The 17,964-nt window shown below is 40.2% G+C and overlaps 1 protein-coding gene across 7 annotated transcripts in view; it reads right to left on the bottom strand.

Moving 5' to 3' along the window:
• nalcn (sodium leak channel, non-selective) overlaps window positions 1-17,964 on the bottom strand; it is a 69,237-nt gene that overhangs the window by 39,938 nt on the left and 11,335 nt on the right. For all 7 annotated transcript variants that reach the window (XM_056389231.1, XM_056389229.1, XM_056389233.1 and 4 more), the window contains 3 exons: window positions 16,475-16,617; window positions 16,091-16,195; window positions 11,482-11,568 (listed from right to left, as the gene is read on the bottom strand). In XM_056389231.1, coding sequence (XP_056245206.1) covers window positions 11,482-11,568; window positions 16,091-16,195; window positions 16,475-16,617 — 335 coding nt within the window. The remainder of the gene's footprint in view (window positions 1-11,481; window positions 11,569-16,090; window positions 16,196-16,474; window positions 16,618-17,964) is intronic.

Here is a 17,964-nt window from a genome sequence, read left to right as displayed (position 1 = left end):
GGAAACCAAGAAACAAGCAGAGAGACCAGTTTGAGAGAGATTGCCCTCACCGGAAAAAATGACAGCGTTTAAACACTGTTTACATGTACCTGACAAGGGGCCTCTTATGTCATGAAAATAATGACTGTTGTCTGTCAGGAGCAAGGGCAGAAGTAGCATTATTGTTATAACACTGGAAAATGTCATTGGAAAGAGGTCAGGGTGGATGCTTTAGTCAACAAAGCGTGTGACTTTGACATGGGAGACCACTGTCGGCCGCCTGTCTCCTACCTGTCAGTGTTGGTTTTCTCTTAACACCCACCACAATCTTTCTCTAACCTTAACCAAGTAGTTTTAGTTCCCTGACTCAATGTTACAGAGGACACAGATCAGAAAACACTATGAATCTTTTCTGTCATTTGTAAAGAGTTTGGAAGAGAATCTCAAACAATGTTAACGTGCTGAAAGGCACACCGGATACGGAAACATTCCTTAGGATCTTTTCGAGGGTGATCACAAACTACCTGTTATGTCATTAAGATAGAACATCTGGTTGGTTTTAGATCTTGAGAGAAGGAATTTTCATAAAGTAAGAAGTCTTGAGGGTCAAGACAAGGTTTTGGGGTTTTACGGTTATAAGTTTAAGGTGACAAAGACGGTAAGGGTTTTGGGGTAATCCTGCATTAGAAGTGTGATTCCGATTATTATTCCGTGCATACAATTAAATAAGATATATGGATACAAAATGTCTGTATTTCAGTGATAACCTTTCTGGTATTATTCCATCTTCCTGATCTAAATGCAGCCTTCTAGTATAGTCTTCTCTCTCCTTCAGTTAATCAGAAGGTGAAATATTTAATATTGGCCAACAAAAAAAAAATTACTTCAACACCAAGCTGAAAAATCACTGTTCACTGCCCTCTGTGGCTGAAAGTCTCTGTTCACTTCACCTGTGGATGTGGTCAGAAGTGTGTTCTGTTGGACCTGTAACCACACCCAGCCGAGATCACCATGCACTGGCACACCGTGGCGTACGCTTCTATGGCATTGCAGGAAGTTAAACCACTTGATGTCAGCAAAAAGAAGATTTTCAGCTGCTGTCAAGCTGCTCCTTAAGATAATACAGTACATCAGGAATACACAGCCATATACACAGCTGCATTTTTTTTTATTTACAAAATAAAATAAAAAGGTACTTTCTTGCTCTTATAACTTTGTTTTAATGTTTTATCATTTTATTTTTTACTCTTTTTTGTCTTATTGAGTTGTCTCATTATCTTGGCTTAGGTGCTTTTTATTAATCACCACATTCATTTATGTCAAAAATGTGAATTCATGCCATTCCTTTAAGCCCAACTGATAGCCCAGACCAACAGAACTTGTAGCCTTGGGGTTGGGTGTTTTTGCAGAACATACACACATGCCCACTCTCCACACACAGCGGTTAGGCTCCCTGACTAAGATTGGACGTGACAAAGCAGTTTGACATTTCCAGCAACCAGACGCTCTCCCCTATGGGTGTTTTGGCTGAACAGAGTGGTGTGTTCGTGCGTGTGATAGTGTGTGTATGTGTGTATGTGTGTATGTGTGTGTGTGTGTGTGTGTGTGTGTGTGAGGGAGGGAGCGAGAGAGACAGAGGCAGACTGACAGAGAACAGAAAGTACATGCTTGTGCGTATGACACGGTTGAATTTCTCAAGGTCCTGACTTTGCCCATATTCTCTGTCAGCTGTTAGGAATCACACTGCTAAGAAAAGCTGGTGAGCTAACCGGAGAGCAGTGCACATTTGTAACCTCTGTCATATTGAGATAGAGTCTGCCCATCCAGCTCTGCCACAGAATAACCTTATAATCTTTACCTCACATTCCTCCCTTTTCTTTTTCCCTAAATGGCTGAAGATGTGTGGCCCTTCACCAGATAACAAGCTCCATGCCGTTCCAAAGGCAAAATGGCCTAGTTTTCCCAATGCAGCTGATGGCACCAGTACACCATATAGGGCCTCGAGATGTCAGAATCAATTTAACAGCATCAATGGTGGTACAAGATGCCTCTCCCCTGCTGTTTGATGTTTCTTTGCTTGTGTCTCTCTGAAACCCTTCGCCACTTGTTTGATGGACGCTATTTATTTGTGTTGCCTCTGGCTGGTTCTTTGAAACACCAGGTGCTCACTGTGCACACGCACAAGCATGCACATGCACACACACACACACACACACACACACACACACACACACACCACACACACACACACACACACACACACACACACACACACACACACACACACACACACACACACACACAGGTTGATGTCAAGTTGTGTAAGCAGAAGCCACACATTAAGTTGTGGCATTGGCATTTAGCCAGGGAGCACCAGCATCATTCTGTCTGATGGGAAAGTAGAGATTAGTTTCTAATACATGACACAGTACATTTTGCTAAACAGGGCATGTACTCAGCTCATGTTTTTTTGACTGCAACAGAGTGTACATGATAGAAATTATGTATGCAAATAGTGTTATAGTTAAAACGACATCATTTCAAGTGGCATGCAAAATTGGTATTTTGGGAAACAGTGCAGCTTGGGTGGAAAAAAAAGAAAAAGAAAATGAAATTAAAAGGTACCCATCTGGGGCGTCGTGTGGCGTAGTGGTCTAAGCAGGCGCCCCATGTGTAGAGGCTACAGTCCTCGCTGCAGTTGGCCCCGGCTCGAGTCCCGCATCGGACGGCCTTTGCTGCATGTCATTCCCCTTCTCTCTGCCTCCCCATTTCCTGTCTCTCTCTACTATCCTGTCCAATAAAGGCACACTAAAAAAAAAAAAAGGTACCCATTGCTATTCCATGAAGCCCTCTGGCTTCTTGTCCAGGAACCTGTGGTCTTTATCATGAAATATATACGCCCAGTCAACTGCTGCAAAGTCTCAGCCTCTGTGTCAGTGTGACATAAACTGCATTCTCATTGAAGAGGTGAGACAACTTTCAACTGTGCCCATAAAAGATGATCCACTTTCAACAAGCATACTGATCACCTGGAGGATGGGGTTATACGTATTATATATATATATATATATACTTCATCATCCCTGGAGCATTTCCAATGTCTGCAACTGTAACACAACCAAGAGAGAGAGAGAGAGGAAGACTGACAGACAAATGACTGCCTCCTCGTACTCCGTCTGTTCAATCACACTGCCAAGGAGGACAAATGCTCTTTCCACTGGTACAAGAGACGAGTGTAGCACATGTGCACATAGCTGGCAGGATATGAGAGTGTTCACACAGGAATTGTCACCAACCGACTGGGCCATGTTCTGGCACGAGCTCCTGCTAGTTTTCTCTCTCCTGTTTACTGAGATTAAGAAGAAACTGAGTGGGATTACACACTGCTTCACTTGACTTATCCCTTCAGTCTCTGCTCTGCAATTTGTTGACAACGGATAAACAAATGATGATAATCAGACCTCTATCAAGGCTCTTTTTTTTCTGCTGCATGATATACAACTCCGAAATCTTCAGTCGAACTGGTGAGCAGTTCACTCGTGGCTAAGTTTGGTACCAGCACAGAGTTATTTTGATCTAAAGCTTTTGGCTGAAAGAGTGGGTGTGTAAAATCTTGCTGGGTTGGGGATCTTACAAAGTAGGAGCCCCTTCACTTATTACAGTCCTGACTAGAACAGGCTGACTCATGTCTCTGGCTGGAAAACAGGTCTTAATAAAACATGATGGTCTGCCTGTCTGCACGCTCCTACTCTTAATAATATCTGCTGTGCTTTGCCACCCCTGTGAACATTTCCTGTCTGGCTTCTTCCTTCTACACTTTTCCTTTATTTCATTTCAGCATATATCACTAAATATGCATCTGGCTGATTGCTGTCTAGACTGAATAAACAGTCGTCCTGTTCTGTCTAAGAATGTTGATCTCACTGGAGTGGTCACATCGTTTTTACTCTCCTCTTGCAGGTGATTTTGTTTTGCATTATACACGTATGTGTATCCTAGAATTCCCTAAATGCCATATATTTTTTTTTCAGCTATAATAATATTGTCATTATGATTCTTTTCCTTCTCTCCTGTTTTTTTTTCTTCTCTCCAGCCAATTTCCCTTTTCTTTGTGACCTCTTTCTCCTTCCACACAGAGACAAACTGACCTTAACCTAGACCTGTTGTGCATGTAAACGCTTGAAGTGATATGAGTGGTGTCACCAGGAAGATACAGAGGGCAAAGATCGGTGGCAGGGTGGGAGGGAAAGAAGGATTCCAGAGAATCAATAACCTCTGGCTTCAGAGGGAGAGGTCAAACAGGTGTTCCATTCATTGGACCTCAGTACCCCCCAGTGAGCTACTGGGTTATCCATCACTCTGTATTTAGCTCTGTGGACAGAGGGCTGAGACAGGGCGAGTAAGCAGCATTAGCTGCTCATCACCAAAGAGGCAATGCTAAATTAATCACATGATCCCCATGGGTTACTAGAGGTAGGTAGCATTTATCATTGCTCTCCTACCCTTTCTTAGAGGTCATTCTTAAACTGTTTTGATTATTCTTAAACTGAAATTCCCCAAGTCCTTGATTTTTATGTGAGGTAAGTCTATGTAGCATTTTAAATACTTTATTTTCTTTTTAATCCAGTGGGATGCACCTGGATAAAGTGCCACCCTCTATTTTTGCTTAAAGCAGCCAAAGCTCCAATCTGCAGTGTAATTATGACATTGTGGAGCACAAGGGGCTAATTAGTAGACCAGGTCTGTGGGGAAAGAAACAGGATGCTTCATTAACCTCCACTGGTCTATACTGCTACCATGAGAGCAAAACTGAGAAACCCAGGAAAACGCTAATGTCTGTACTGTGAACAGATACAGAGCAATCATTGGAATACAAATACAATGTAGTTGGATAAATTAGAGATTATATAAACAACATTTTGACATTAATGAATGTACTACCAGTTAATCTGGGAAATTCCAGCTGGCATGTGCAGCTCACAATTACAAACACATATCCATGCATTCAGACTCACAGACCACAACTCTGAACTTAAAATTTCATGCTCAAGTACACAGAAATACATCTATGCTGGCTCTGTCCAAAGATACATTCCAAAGATACAATTAATACACTATTTTCATTTGTTTAATCTGTACAAAAACTGCGGGTAAACTGGGGTTTATGTGTCAGAATATTCTATAGCCAGGTGCAGTGACTTCCTGAAGTTTCCAATGGCGTTACCCATATCCCCCTATATCTACTACACTAAGTGTGTATCAAAGGTCTATTTGTAGGTTTTCTCTGCTGCTAAACGTGGTTTCTTGCCAGGAGTGGGTGGTGGTGATTGGTGATAGCTTTGGCCATTGTTGTCTTTATAATTCAAGAGGTTATAATACGCCCTCTGAGCAAGTCTTCAGAGCAGACTCGAGACTACAGTGAGTCACTATCTAAAAGTGACAAGACGGACCGGGGCTAGCTGGTTAGTGTGTTAACTGCAGTAGAGGAAAAGACGTGGCAGAGACAAGATTTAACATTGGTGTTGCTCTCCACTACTGGAGACAGCTCTTGGTGTGTAACTCACAACATTTCTGCTAGACTGGTAAGTAAATAGCTGTTAAAGCTAACGATGGCTATGTAGCAATAGCAAAACTTAAAAATAGCTGCTTTTACTAACTACATAACACATTTCTTTTTTTGTAGAGATTAAATAAATGAGATATAACATATGATGTAAAGTACTGAGCCATAGAGGTGTAGTAGGACTACTGTAGTGGGACTTTGTTACCTCTGGTCAAAGCTAGGCTAGCAGTTTCTTCCTTTTTTCCAGTCTCTATGCTAAACAAAGCTAATTGGCTGCTTGCTCTAGCTTCAAATTTAATGTACAAATGTGAGAGTGGTATTGATTTTCTCATCTAACTCTGCAGGAAAGCAAATTGACACAAAATGAGCTATATGAACAAACTATTCCTTTAAAAACTAAAAAATGCACTTTATAAGGGACATTATCATGCAGTGTGGAAGCTGCTTATGGTTACGGAATACTAATGGTTCATTAACAATAGAGCACAATATTGATTGTGTACGACTGGTAAGTGTAATGAGTTTATTTGCTTGACTTAAGTTCGGGTGCAAAATCTTATCAGTGAAAAAAACCCTGGGGATACCCATAGTAATGTTGTTTTTGTAATTTTGATATTGGCAGCAGTTACAAGATTACTGCTGGTAGATCTCATGAGCGACAATAGCCACCATGTCTGCAAACAGAAAAAGAAAAGAGCACTACCTGCAGAAAAATAAAATCAAATAAAGCTGTCAGGGTACTGGCCACACTTACTGACAAGTAATTTCAAGGAAAACACAGCAACAGTGATGGTTTAGGATGGCAGAAAATCAAAATTAAGACTATGTTGGGGATTTTTACGGTAAGGTTAATAAAAACATTGAAAAACAACTGTCAGAGTGGGGAAGGAGAGCGGAGGTGCTCCTTGCTTTGAGGGCTATTTTGGTTTGCAGCCCTTCTGGAGAGGAAGCTTTCCTCTCTGGCTCCAAAAAGAGCAGGTGGTTAATCAATTATGTGTTATCTCCAACTGCTGCAGCCCGTTGGACCCAGACAGACCCACACTAACACACACACGCACATGCACAAATGGACAGACGTCAACGGGCAGATCGACAGGCTGACAGCGAGACACACAAAGGCCTGAGCAGACACATGCAGGTGGTTTAAAAGACAGTCCGACAGGTTTGGGTGAGCTACCGGCAGACAAACAGGAGGACACACACAGGCCGCCTGTATGTAGATAGCGCCCACCTGCCAGCCCTGAAACATTTTAATCATTTGACGGCCAATTACTCTGGAGCCAGGCAGAGCAGAACAGAAACTCACACTTCATTTCCCCGGCACTCGCAGATGGCCCTGCAGGCTGGATCTCCACTGCCTGTCTTCACTCTACCTGTCTGCTCAGCTAGCTCTGCTCCCTTCTGATATGGGTGAAAAAGCAATGAAATAAGGTGTTTGGTGAGGCTTTAGAGAAAGCGAGCCGAGGATATCCATCATTAATCAAAAATGATACAACCATGATATGACACACCCTATCACACCATCTGTGGCAACGTCAACGAGGAGAAATTGCTGAAAATAAATAACCGTATAACCCATTCTAAACACACACACACACACACACACACACACACACACACACACAGAGTCAAGTAGGTGTGCACCACTCTCCACATCGTTATCTACCAATGCTCATCTACATATGCAGTGTTCCTATGGTACTCCAATTAGTGAATCCATTATAATCTGGTCCGTTGCCATGCCCTTTATAATTTTCTTCAAGTGGTTTTAGAATGAACAAAATGGTGCTTTTATGTTTATTTATTTCAAAATATAAAGAGATTAATATACTAGTAAAATCAAACTTTCACTTTTTTCATTTTTTATTTAAAAAAATGTGGATTTATTTTTATTTAGAATAGAGAAACATCAAAACATTACAAAAATGCAAAAATATCAGATTGTCAAATAATCAGATTGTAAATAATGATAAACATTTTGTGCTTACAAACTAGAAGGGCACTCGGAGAGCACAGAACTATGCTGAAAAATTCAAATTTCTTAGTAAATGATCCAGATCTGCTCCAAAATGTAATGGGTTCTTCGCTAGCCCATGCCCCATCCCTCCACTGAATTTGGGGCAAATCAGTTCAATACTTTTTGCTGACAACCAACCAACCAACCAACCAACCAACCAAACAAACAAACAAACAAACAAAACAAACAAACCACAGTCACAGTCACAAGACAAGTCATCTGAGACAATATTAACCTTTTCCAACCAAACTCTTTAAAAACTGACAACATTGCCTCACTCATAACTCCCTCTCTGTGGTCTGGCCTTAATGGTTTGGTTTGAACAGCTGGGTTAGATCTTGCTGTTTCTTGACACCAGCAAAAAAATCAAAACATTTTCAGACTGGTTTGATGGCTTGACATGCCACAAAATGCTCTGTGTGTGACTGACAACTGAAAACAATGGAAAACTTTTGAAACTAGCACTGGATGATGCATGTCAAAGTCACTCTCATTACTATTCAACTTTTACACTACTTGATTATTATTTGCCTCATGCTTGACACATTGAATGCTCAAGTAGGCAGAAATTTAAATAACAACCAAAGCTTAAAAGGTGGCTGTTAAAAGTGAGGGATTTTTTCATTAACAACGACTGTTGTGAGCTGTTGTGGTCAGGTTGTGAATAATAGATTTTTTAATCATTTTCAATTTTCTTGTTTGTCTTTCCAAACGCTCACATTTTCACCAATGTACTCAAATATATCACTATACACACTGCGCCTATCTGTAGCTCATGCAGTGAGATGAGACGACAAACATAAGCACAAAACAGAAACAAATACTGCTCTCTATGCAAGTTTTTCAGTCATGAAAATGTCTTTTCTTCGGAATTCCCTGTAACTGACACACATGAAAGCTGACAACAGAAACCGCTGCAGGTGAAGAATGAAACTTTCAACTTTGGACAGCAACATTTTAAGCCTCTAGAGGTTAAGTAAGCAAGCAAAAGAAATCAACTCGTCATTAAAGAGTTGGGTTTCAAAGGCAAGAAGAGCTAAAAACTGGAAATTACGATGTCCCTCATATAATCGAGCCATTGTGCTAAATCCTGCAGATTGTGTTATATGTCAATTTTTAAAAGGGATATTAATCTTGGTTACTTTGATGGACAATGAACAACATCAGTGATAGATTATAAATAATTCAAGATATCTTCTACATAATTATTGTATCAGCAGAGCGAAGAATAAAAAAAAAAAAATCACACAATGGGAGTAAATCATCCTTATAGATGTTTGGCTTGTGAAACCTTTTATCACTAGCAGGGACAAATACAGTCTTCCAATACAGGGAGTATTTAGGCGGAAGGATGACTAGATGGAACAAAAGAAGATCACTATTAGTAGAATCAGGATGCTCATACTGAACAGTTCAGCAGTAACACATTTCCATTGAATAACAAAGGACATGGTGCACCATTTATATAGAGTAGCAAAAGGGTTTAGAGATAATGTTCAACATTGAGGCTGGACACCAACGTTTTAGTCTCATTTCGGATATCTCTCTATTTCAGTGGGAAACTATAAGGCACTAACCTTAACCAATGTTCTTAAACCTTAAACAATCCAGTCTTTAGTCCCTCTGTGACAGGTTGAGTTTAGACAAGCAAAACACTAAACTCAACCTGTCACAAGGGGACTAAAGACTGCACTGTATCCCACAATATCTTAACCAAAGTTTGTTTGGCTTGACTACAATCTTTCCATTACCCCATACCTTAGCTATACATACATACATTAGTTGTCGTATACTGGTGTCGCAGGAATTGTTCATTTAAACACAACATTGCTGTTGAACTTTGAGCAACACCATTAGAGGATTCCTGTAGAACAATGACTTTAATTCTTGTATCAACTGGTAAAATCCACACAAGTGGAAAACAAAGACTTTTTGTATGAATATCAATATCAATATCATATGGTGAGAGCACAATGCATTTTCAGGAACCAGACATCATTTGAGGGATGCTTGAGTTTTTTCAAACTACAAGTTGAGTCACACTTCAATACAAACATCTATTGCTTCCTTTAACCACCCTGCCACATTTGTTATTCTATTTTGTTTATTTACATACCTCTCTCCCACAGTACTGCAATAAATGTCTTGTGTAACTCTGGTCTTACTCTGAAATATACTCCCCTGATATTATTATGAAGAACGAACAATAAAACGATTGGTCCTTTCTATATTTCGCTCTTTCTACAGTGCTTTTCATGTGTCAGGCTCTCTGTGACAGGAGACATCTATCACAATTTCTGGGCCATTGCCGAGAACTCAAACGATCCATGTGATGGAGGTGTGAGTTGTCCTGCAATCTGACCCACTAAAACACTGTGTAACTCGGTCCGTCTCACAGGAGGTCGGCCTCACGGTCTGCATCCTTAAGGCGTTGTTGTTCTGACTTCAAATAGTGCCGTGTTAAAGCAAGGGTCTGCACTGGTGTGGCTGTGTAAGCAAAGGCAGTAGTGAGAAATCAGTGAGAGTACAGGTGCCAAAACACTGCTCAGTATTTTCAAGCAGATTTTATAATTCTGGAAAGGCAAGCCTTTTCCCGACTTGACTATTACGAGGTATACAGCAGAATTATGTAATTTACATTACAAATTAATCCACCAGGACTGTGCTTGAATGCATTAGGTAACACGATGCATAGCTAGATGATGTCGTATTGCAGCAAAAGTTAAACCAGGTTCAACTTTTCTGGCAGACATCCTGGCCTTGTTTTGAGCCCTATGCTTTGCGACCTCCACTTAAAAAAAAAAAGGAAACTGTGTTTTTTGAAAAAGTGATCTTGTTGGTGTCAACCTGGCCTTAAGTCGATCTCAGTCAGTCAGTTAACCCTTCATGTCTTACTTGTTGTTGGCACAGGAAGACAACAATAGCTATTTTGGTATGAGCCAAATGAGGCAGATGAAGCAGTCTTTGGATGTTCCATGTAATGGAGCACAGGGCTCAGAGGGAAGTCAGCCATGTTTATCCCTCTGGTTATCCCTCTATCTAAATCTTTCCTCCAACTGATGATGAGGCTCTGGGGGACATGCTGCTTTAATGGGAATACTGCATATTTCACGTTCTCTCTCTTCTCTCTCCTTTCTTCCCTTCTTCTCTACCCTATTTCTCTCTATTTATTTGTGCTCTCTTCCTTGTTCTGTGTGTGTGTGTGTTTGTGTGTGGCTCCTTCAAGCTTAGGGCTGGAACAGCATTTTCTCCATGAGAGTTTGTTGACAGCTAGCTGTCCTCTCATAGCTGTAGACTCGATTGGCAGTCTCTCACAGCGAGGGCCCAGCCTTTTACACCACGACGCTATCAACAGTGGGCCAGCTGTAAGCGTTGCCCGCTGCTTTCAGCTTATCTTTAAAGCCCAACCATTTGGATCACACCGAGCACGAGGCAACAGTGGCGTCCATCATGTAGACGTCATTTAAAACTCATCTATCACTGGAGCGACATCATTAGTGCACCTCTACACATCAAACATGAGCCTCCCCTCATTTAAAATCCCATCACTTAGTCGTTTGACACAGCCACCGAAGAACAGACAAATGTGAAAACAATGAGGTGATCCTGCGTGCATATGTGGCATTTGTTAAAGGGATGAGGTTTCTATTAATTCAAAGCAGTTCAACATCAAGAGAGACATTTAAATAAAAATGGAGCAAGGCAAACACGCCGAGTGCACACACACACACGCACTCACAGCTCAGCTTTTATAGTTCAGGTAAGATCAAAATGATGTATGTTCAGGTGTCACCCTTCACATAAGCTGAACATATTTCACAGAATTATGCGTGTGTGTGTGTGTGTGTGTGTGAGAGAGAGAGAGAGAGAAAGACTTCACACCAACATCATCAGCAGCATATTAATTATGTGGTGTGTTTACCTGGAGGCAGGCAGGCGCTCGGCCATGTGGTTTGTTGACGTCTACAGCTACAAGCTGCCATCCCCCAGCAGCGTCTTCATGGAACATCTGTGGCACAAGGACAGCACATGAGGGGCAGAACACACACACACACAAAAAAATTCAAAGTAATGGACGAAACTCAAACACACACATATCTACCCTTTGGCTACATCTACACGAAACATCTGTGGCCACAAAAAAAGCTGAAGGCATCATACGCACAGATTCATACCCACACAAAACAGCAGGATAGTTACTAAATACAGTACGTAGGCCTAAGGACTTAACACTAGAAATAAAAAAAACAAAACAAATCAATATCACAGCAGAGACTTTCAAACTCACAAGGCAGCTGGCTCACTCATGAATATCAATCATTCTCCTGAAACATGAATAAATGAATGAATGCAAAAACTTGGTCATAAGGACAATTAAGAGAACTCGTTCCAATCTGTAATGTCATTCACCTCATTCTTTACTAAGAGTTAACTTGACAGAAGTGTTAACTCGAAGTTTGAAGCCAATTCACATTTTGAATGAATCAAAGTACAGCTGAGGCTAATGGGATTGTCTTTATCTTTTCAGGTATTTAGTCATGAATTGAAGCATTTGGTAAATTGTAATTCTCACTTGTTGGTGGCACTAGGGGAAATGTCAAGGGATCAACAAAGTCAGCGTGATTCACCCTATTAGGATCATGAATGTCTGTACAAAATGCTGACCGCCATGCTACTAGCATTGCTAAAAACAGCTAATCAAAAAAAAAAAAAGATCCTACAGAATAGTCCAATATCAATGGGTTGGTAGAAACTATAAACCAGATTTTGTCTTTTTTACATTTACTTGAAATTTCTCCATGCACTAAGTAGTGGCTTAAATCACTATATCATTATATTCTTTCTGAAATGGTGTGAGTGACATTCAAGCAGAAGCTAAGCAGAGGTTTCTTACACAACTTCATCTAACTTCACAGCAAAACTCCAAAAACTCCAGCTACACATGCAGTATACAGAAGAGCTTTATTATTGGACCGACGCACTTCAGCTTGTGGCATCCGTCATGGATGACATCAGTCTGATATTAAAGTTCTTCTGTATACTGCAAGTGTAGCTGGAGTTTTGACCTCTTGAGAATGAAATAGAATGTACCTGCGAGAACCAAGTGAAATTTGAAGGTTGTTGAAGTTTGAAGCCAATACAAAAAGATGCTGCTTCCTTCTTCCAGATAGAAAATCCTTCAACAATTCTGCCTCATTCGTTTTTCTACTCTTTAACAACATACCTTTCTTCCCCTTTGTTTCAGGCTCGTCTTACACCTGTCACATCGACGTCACATTTTATCATCTTGTTTTTAACTTGACACGGCAAAGAGAACAGTATCTACAACCTGGATGTCAAACACACAGGGTTGATATCATTCAACTTCAGACAAGCCAAAGTAGTAATTCAACTTCAGGTTCAGCCCTTAATTACAGCTCCACTCATCAAAATAGGAAGAAAGAAGCTGATCCTGTGAAACAAAAGTGGATTAATCCATTGTCACTTTTATCAACACAGTTAGGCTTTTACAGCCTAATCTCTAGTAAAAGCCTCAATAATTTGGAGACAGCATAGCAAAGTCAAGGAATGGGGAGTGTGGCATGGGTTGTGTCTCACAGGGCCACCTTATACCAGTCCCCCCTCTCAAGGGAGCACAAAGGAGGGAGCATATTGTTTCAGCCTCAGTGATTGACAGTTAAGTGTTACACCGCAGCTAATTAGTTTTTACCCTCTAAGATAAAGATTGGGGCATGACGATGCCATTACAATTAATTTTGATAATGGCAAGAAAGGCTTATTGTTTTCAAGGTCATAGCAGCAGATGCATGCAAGAGGCACCAGCCAGTTTTCCATCATGACTGAAATAACAGAGGTATCAGTTTTATGAATTTCCAGGAAGTATCAATTTTAAATACTGAGGGACTAATAGCAGTGAAAACACTTGGCTGCTTGTCAGGCAACTCCATTATGATTGAAATTGTAATCTGTTTAAAAGGGGTTTGGATTCTTCACAAATCCAGTCCAGACATATAACTACTGTACTTCAGTGACAGGCCAATGACAGCTTTTCTTTTCAGCCAACAAAACACAAATGCAGATCCATGCATACACCATCCATATATATGACTTATTGTTGTGTTTATTAGAGTTTTAATTGCTTACTGACATATATGCAACACCTTATGTGGTGCTTTATATTATTGTTCCGCTCTGAAAAAAATATCTCAGATTTTGTGCCTCTTCCCAGTTTTCAGCTGTAATGTAATCATAAATCATACATTTTACAAAATACTTTCTCTCTCTCTCTTGATTTTTCTCTGCTTCAAAGCCACTTCCCAGCCCTCTTCGTCAATCCAGAGTAGTCTAATGTAAGTGTGGAAGAGGCAATCAAATGCCGGTCACATTGAGAGAAAAATGTGCATTAATCAAGACCGGAGAAACAAATCCTCTCATATCTAAAAGGAAGAGATCAAGAGAGCTAAACAGTTAAACCTTAAAAAATCACTAACATAAATAAGTGGTGTTTGAATTGAATGATGGTGAAAAATCTACAGGCATTTATAGAATAAATCTCCAAAAATTGTTATTATTATCCTATTTGGTCTGATTTCATGACAATTCATAGGCAGTGACATGAGAAAACTGGAGGGAAATCACACAAAACACAAGGCACATTTGAGGTAACATTGTGGTAATTTCATTTTCAACATCCATGTTGGACAAAATCAATGGAATGTTTTGTTGCCATTTCAAAATGACTGAAAAACACTTAAGGACATATGATAAACCTTTTATGCTAATTAAAAAAACTAACACTGGCGACCGTAGCTCTCTCTCAAATTATTTTGGGGGGCATTTTTTCCAGATCAAACCTGGGATGTTGCGGTTCATGGTCATCATCTAACCCCTAAGCCACGAGAACGCCCTCACCACTACAGGTTTTTACATTTAAAAATAATGCAGATTAATGCAACTACTGTAAAGTTCTCTTCATATTCACATTTAATTATTTTTTTAAATAACTAAATGACCACTGCAAACACTTCTAAAAAAAAGGTGGATCACATACTGTAAGGCTGCATGGGCCTTGGCAAAGTAATGCTAACCCAGACGTCCTCCAACTCTTCCTGGTAGGCCAAACCTCCTTAAATGGTTAATTTCACCGCCAAGAAGAAGTCACCTTTCTTCAAGCTCTTTCCAGATTTTCTCCTTACTACTCTACTAATTTCAGCCCCATGTTTCTTCAATCACATACATTGAGTCACTACCCAGAGCTCAAGACCTTTAAGAGTGGATGGAACATAAACTGACTGGTAAGTCAACCATTAAGGCTCCTTCTGTTGCTGCTGTTGATGCACTAATCTGCCTTTCAGTCTCATCATACTCTTACTTATGAAAACCCTGTGATACTTGAACTAACTCACTCCCAACCAAAGGAGAGCAATCTACCATTTATAGGCGGTATACCATAGCCTTATACTTGGAGGTGCTGACTCTCATCCAAGCTTTTTAAAACCCAACTACAAATCATCCCAGTGCACACTGGTGGAATTGGTTTCATGGTGCCAACAGAGCCACAACATACCCCTCATGTGAAGACAGAAATGTGATCCTGAAGTCGCCAGAGCAGACACATCTTGGCTTGATCTTTCTTCCAAAGTCTTTTTGAGGTCATAAAATATCTTCACCATGGACTGTTACACAAGGTTATGCTTCTCCAACCTCTGAGGCTGCACTACTGGACTGGAAAAAAAAAATCCTTAAGAGTTTGGAGTTGAAGTCCTCAGAGATAGGAGCCTGAACTTGACATTTCCAGATTGCCATTATCGCATGTTGGATTTATCAGGTCTGCCCAGCATCACTCCCCACTACCTGATCCAATTTACCAGTTGGCAACTCTTCCCTTCACCTGAGTGTCCAGGGTATAGAGTACAGATGCAGATCTGATAATACCATAAAAATACCGATCATCAGTCTTTGGCCTGAGGGTGTACATCCACACCAGCCTAATGCTTTGCAATTGGGCAACTCCAGAAAAAGCAGTTTTATTCCAGGTCAGGTGCTGTGAGTAGAGGTGAGTCCTCTTCCACCCGAGTGCCCACTTGTCACTTGGCCAAATAAATCTGCCTAATCTGTTTTATTAAATTCTAAAATAATTTTTATCTGGCCTGTTTTCTAATAAAGCAGATTTGATCTTTCATACTCTGACAACCAATTTATTTATTTATTTTTTTAAATAGACATCAGATGGTCTATGTGCCCTTAGGTGGCCATTTTTGATGAAAGCCATTTTTGGTGAAAATACATACACTGTTGCAACCCTTAAGAAAACCCTTCCTGTGAAATGTGCGTGTGATTCTGATTCTCCGAAATTAATGCAGCTTTGATGAGCTGAACTTTGATGAGTGCACAGATTCTTTTGCACTCTGTACCAAGATAACCGAAATTATAAGAATCAGGTCAGATATAGGCACCATATGAAGTTGTCATAGTGACATTTTGTGGCACTAATTTGTCAGCTTGTGTGTCTGTGAGTGTGATAGTTATACCTGTGTTGTAGCAGTAGAGGTGGTGCTGCTCCTTGACCCCCACATCTGCTGAAATTGCACTCTGATTTCGGCAAATGTCTCAATGATGACTGCAATGAACACATTCTGTAAGAGAGAGAGAAAGAGAGAGACATTGAGAGAGGAAAAGTGTTGTGACAATTAAAAACAAAAGACCAAGTGACTTTCTTTCACTGTTACAGGATATTCATTCTATCATTAGCCAGAAAACGTTCAGCTAACAAAGGGGAAATAGTTATGTCTGTAGGTGAAAGATTAGGTTATGTAAATTAACTAAGTGCTCTTGGTGTTCAACTCTCCCCAGCTGCCGTGCCATAGGAGCTCAAAGTATTATGAAAAGTGGAGTAGAGAGAGATTGACTCTAACCTTGACAAGCCATGCCAAGAAGAAAATGAGAGTTATAAAGTAGAAGTAGGAGCGCCAGCGAGGGAAACTGTCAATGGCTCTGTACATGAGGAACACCCAACCCTCCTGTGATGCAGCCTCATATACAGTGAAGATACTCGTACCTTAACAAAGAGAGACACGAGAGTCAGAGAGATGAACAGTCAGATGAAAAGCAGAGATTGGTTATTGAAACCAATGGTGAAAACAATCAGTATATATATATTTTTTTTTTTTATAAAGACAGTGTCAGTGAGCCTCACACCAATTATCACGGCTCCCCTCAGACTAAGCCTTTCAGAAAGACAACACCTTGAGTTTCTCTTTTTATCTATAATGAATGTACATTCTGACAACTTACAGGATGAAAAATTCAGAGCCTCTGTGTCCTCATGGTTCCCTTCTTCATAATGACATGACTTAGAATTATAACTGTTTGGCAGACTCATTAATCTGATGAACAGTTCTTTAATGCATGTCTTTGTCACTGTCGCCGACAAATGTGGTCAGATGAAGCTTATAAATGTAAAGTCTGTGAGTTAGCCAAACTACGAAAAAATGAAACTCTTGGCTGTTTCCTGGTTAACGTACTCTCTGCAAATGAACCTGTTTGCGCTTTAACACCTTGCCAAAGATGATGTCATTGGGAAAGAAACAACACTCCATATTAATTTAATGTTTGAAAAGAATTAGAGTGGACTGTGTCCTTTGGCCATTAAAAAAAAAAAAAACCCAACAGATTAGAGAGTCTTTCTCTACATAAACAAACTCCATGATTGCATCACTTTTAAACAGGTAAGCAGCAGTCTGACTCTCCTAGCTAAACTAGTAAGCACATATATATCACTGTTCTAAGCTTTAACAGTTCTGATTTGGAGCCTCTGGGTTTCTGAGGAGGAAATAGTTACTGACATACCATGGTTATTGTATTTTTGGGAACAGCCTGTTCTTTCCACATGGATGTGAATAAAATGCGAGAATCATTCCAATAAATAAGATCATCCTTAATAATAAAATCCGGATTTTTCTACAGTGCACTTAATGCTGCTTTCACACTAGACGCTACATGTACATTTACAAAGTGCAGTGAAAAGAGCATTAAGCCATACAGTATAGTAGCATAGTCGTATTCCATTATATAATATCTAAATGAAGTTAGAGTTTTTTGTGAAGCTCTGAGTCTCCTTCATGGCTATCTAAAGATTAGGTGCAGTGCACTGTGCACTGACACTGGATTTAAGCACCACTCAGCCGATAAGAAAACTGAGTGCTGCTGAATGGCACAGCTTCACACCAAAGGTATATATACCACTTTCTCACTCAGGATCATTCTTCCACATTTCTTAACAGACATATACTGAAGATTTACAGGTGGAAATAAAACCCCAAGTGGCAGCTAACCACTCTGTCATTTAACAAGAGATATGTAAAGGATTTCAACAAGTTATCAGAAACAGCTGCATCTTTATTTT

This window comes from Seriola aureovittata, chromosome 11, assembly GCF_021018895.1.
Source record: "Seriola aureovittata isolate HTS-2021-v1 ecotype China chromosome 11, ASM2101889v1, whole genome shotgun sequence".
Lineage (NCBI taxonomy): Eukaryota > Metazoa > Chordata > Actinopteri > Carangiformes > Carangidae > Seriola > Seriola aureovittata.
The sequence above is the reverse complement of the archived record's forward strand: the minus strand, read 5'-3'. Positions and strand labels throughout refer to the sequence as shown.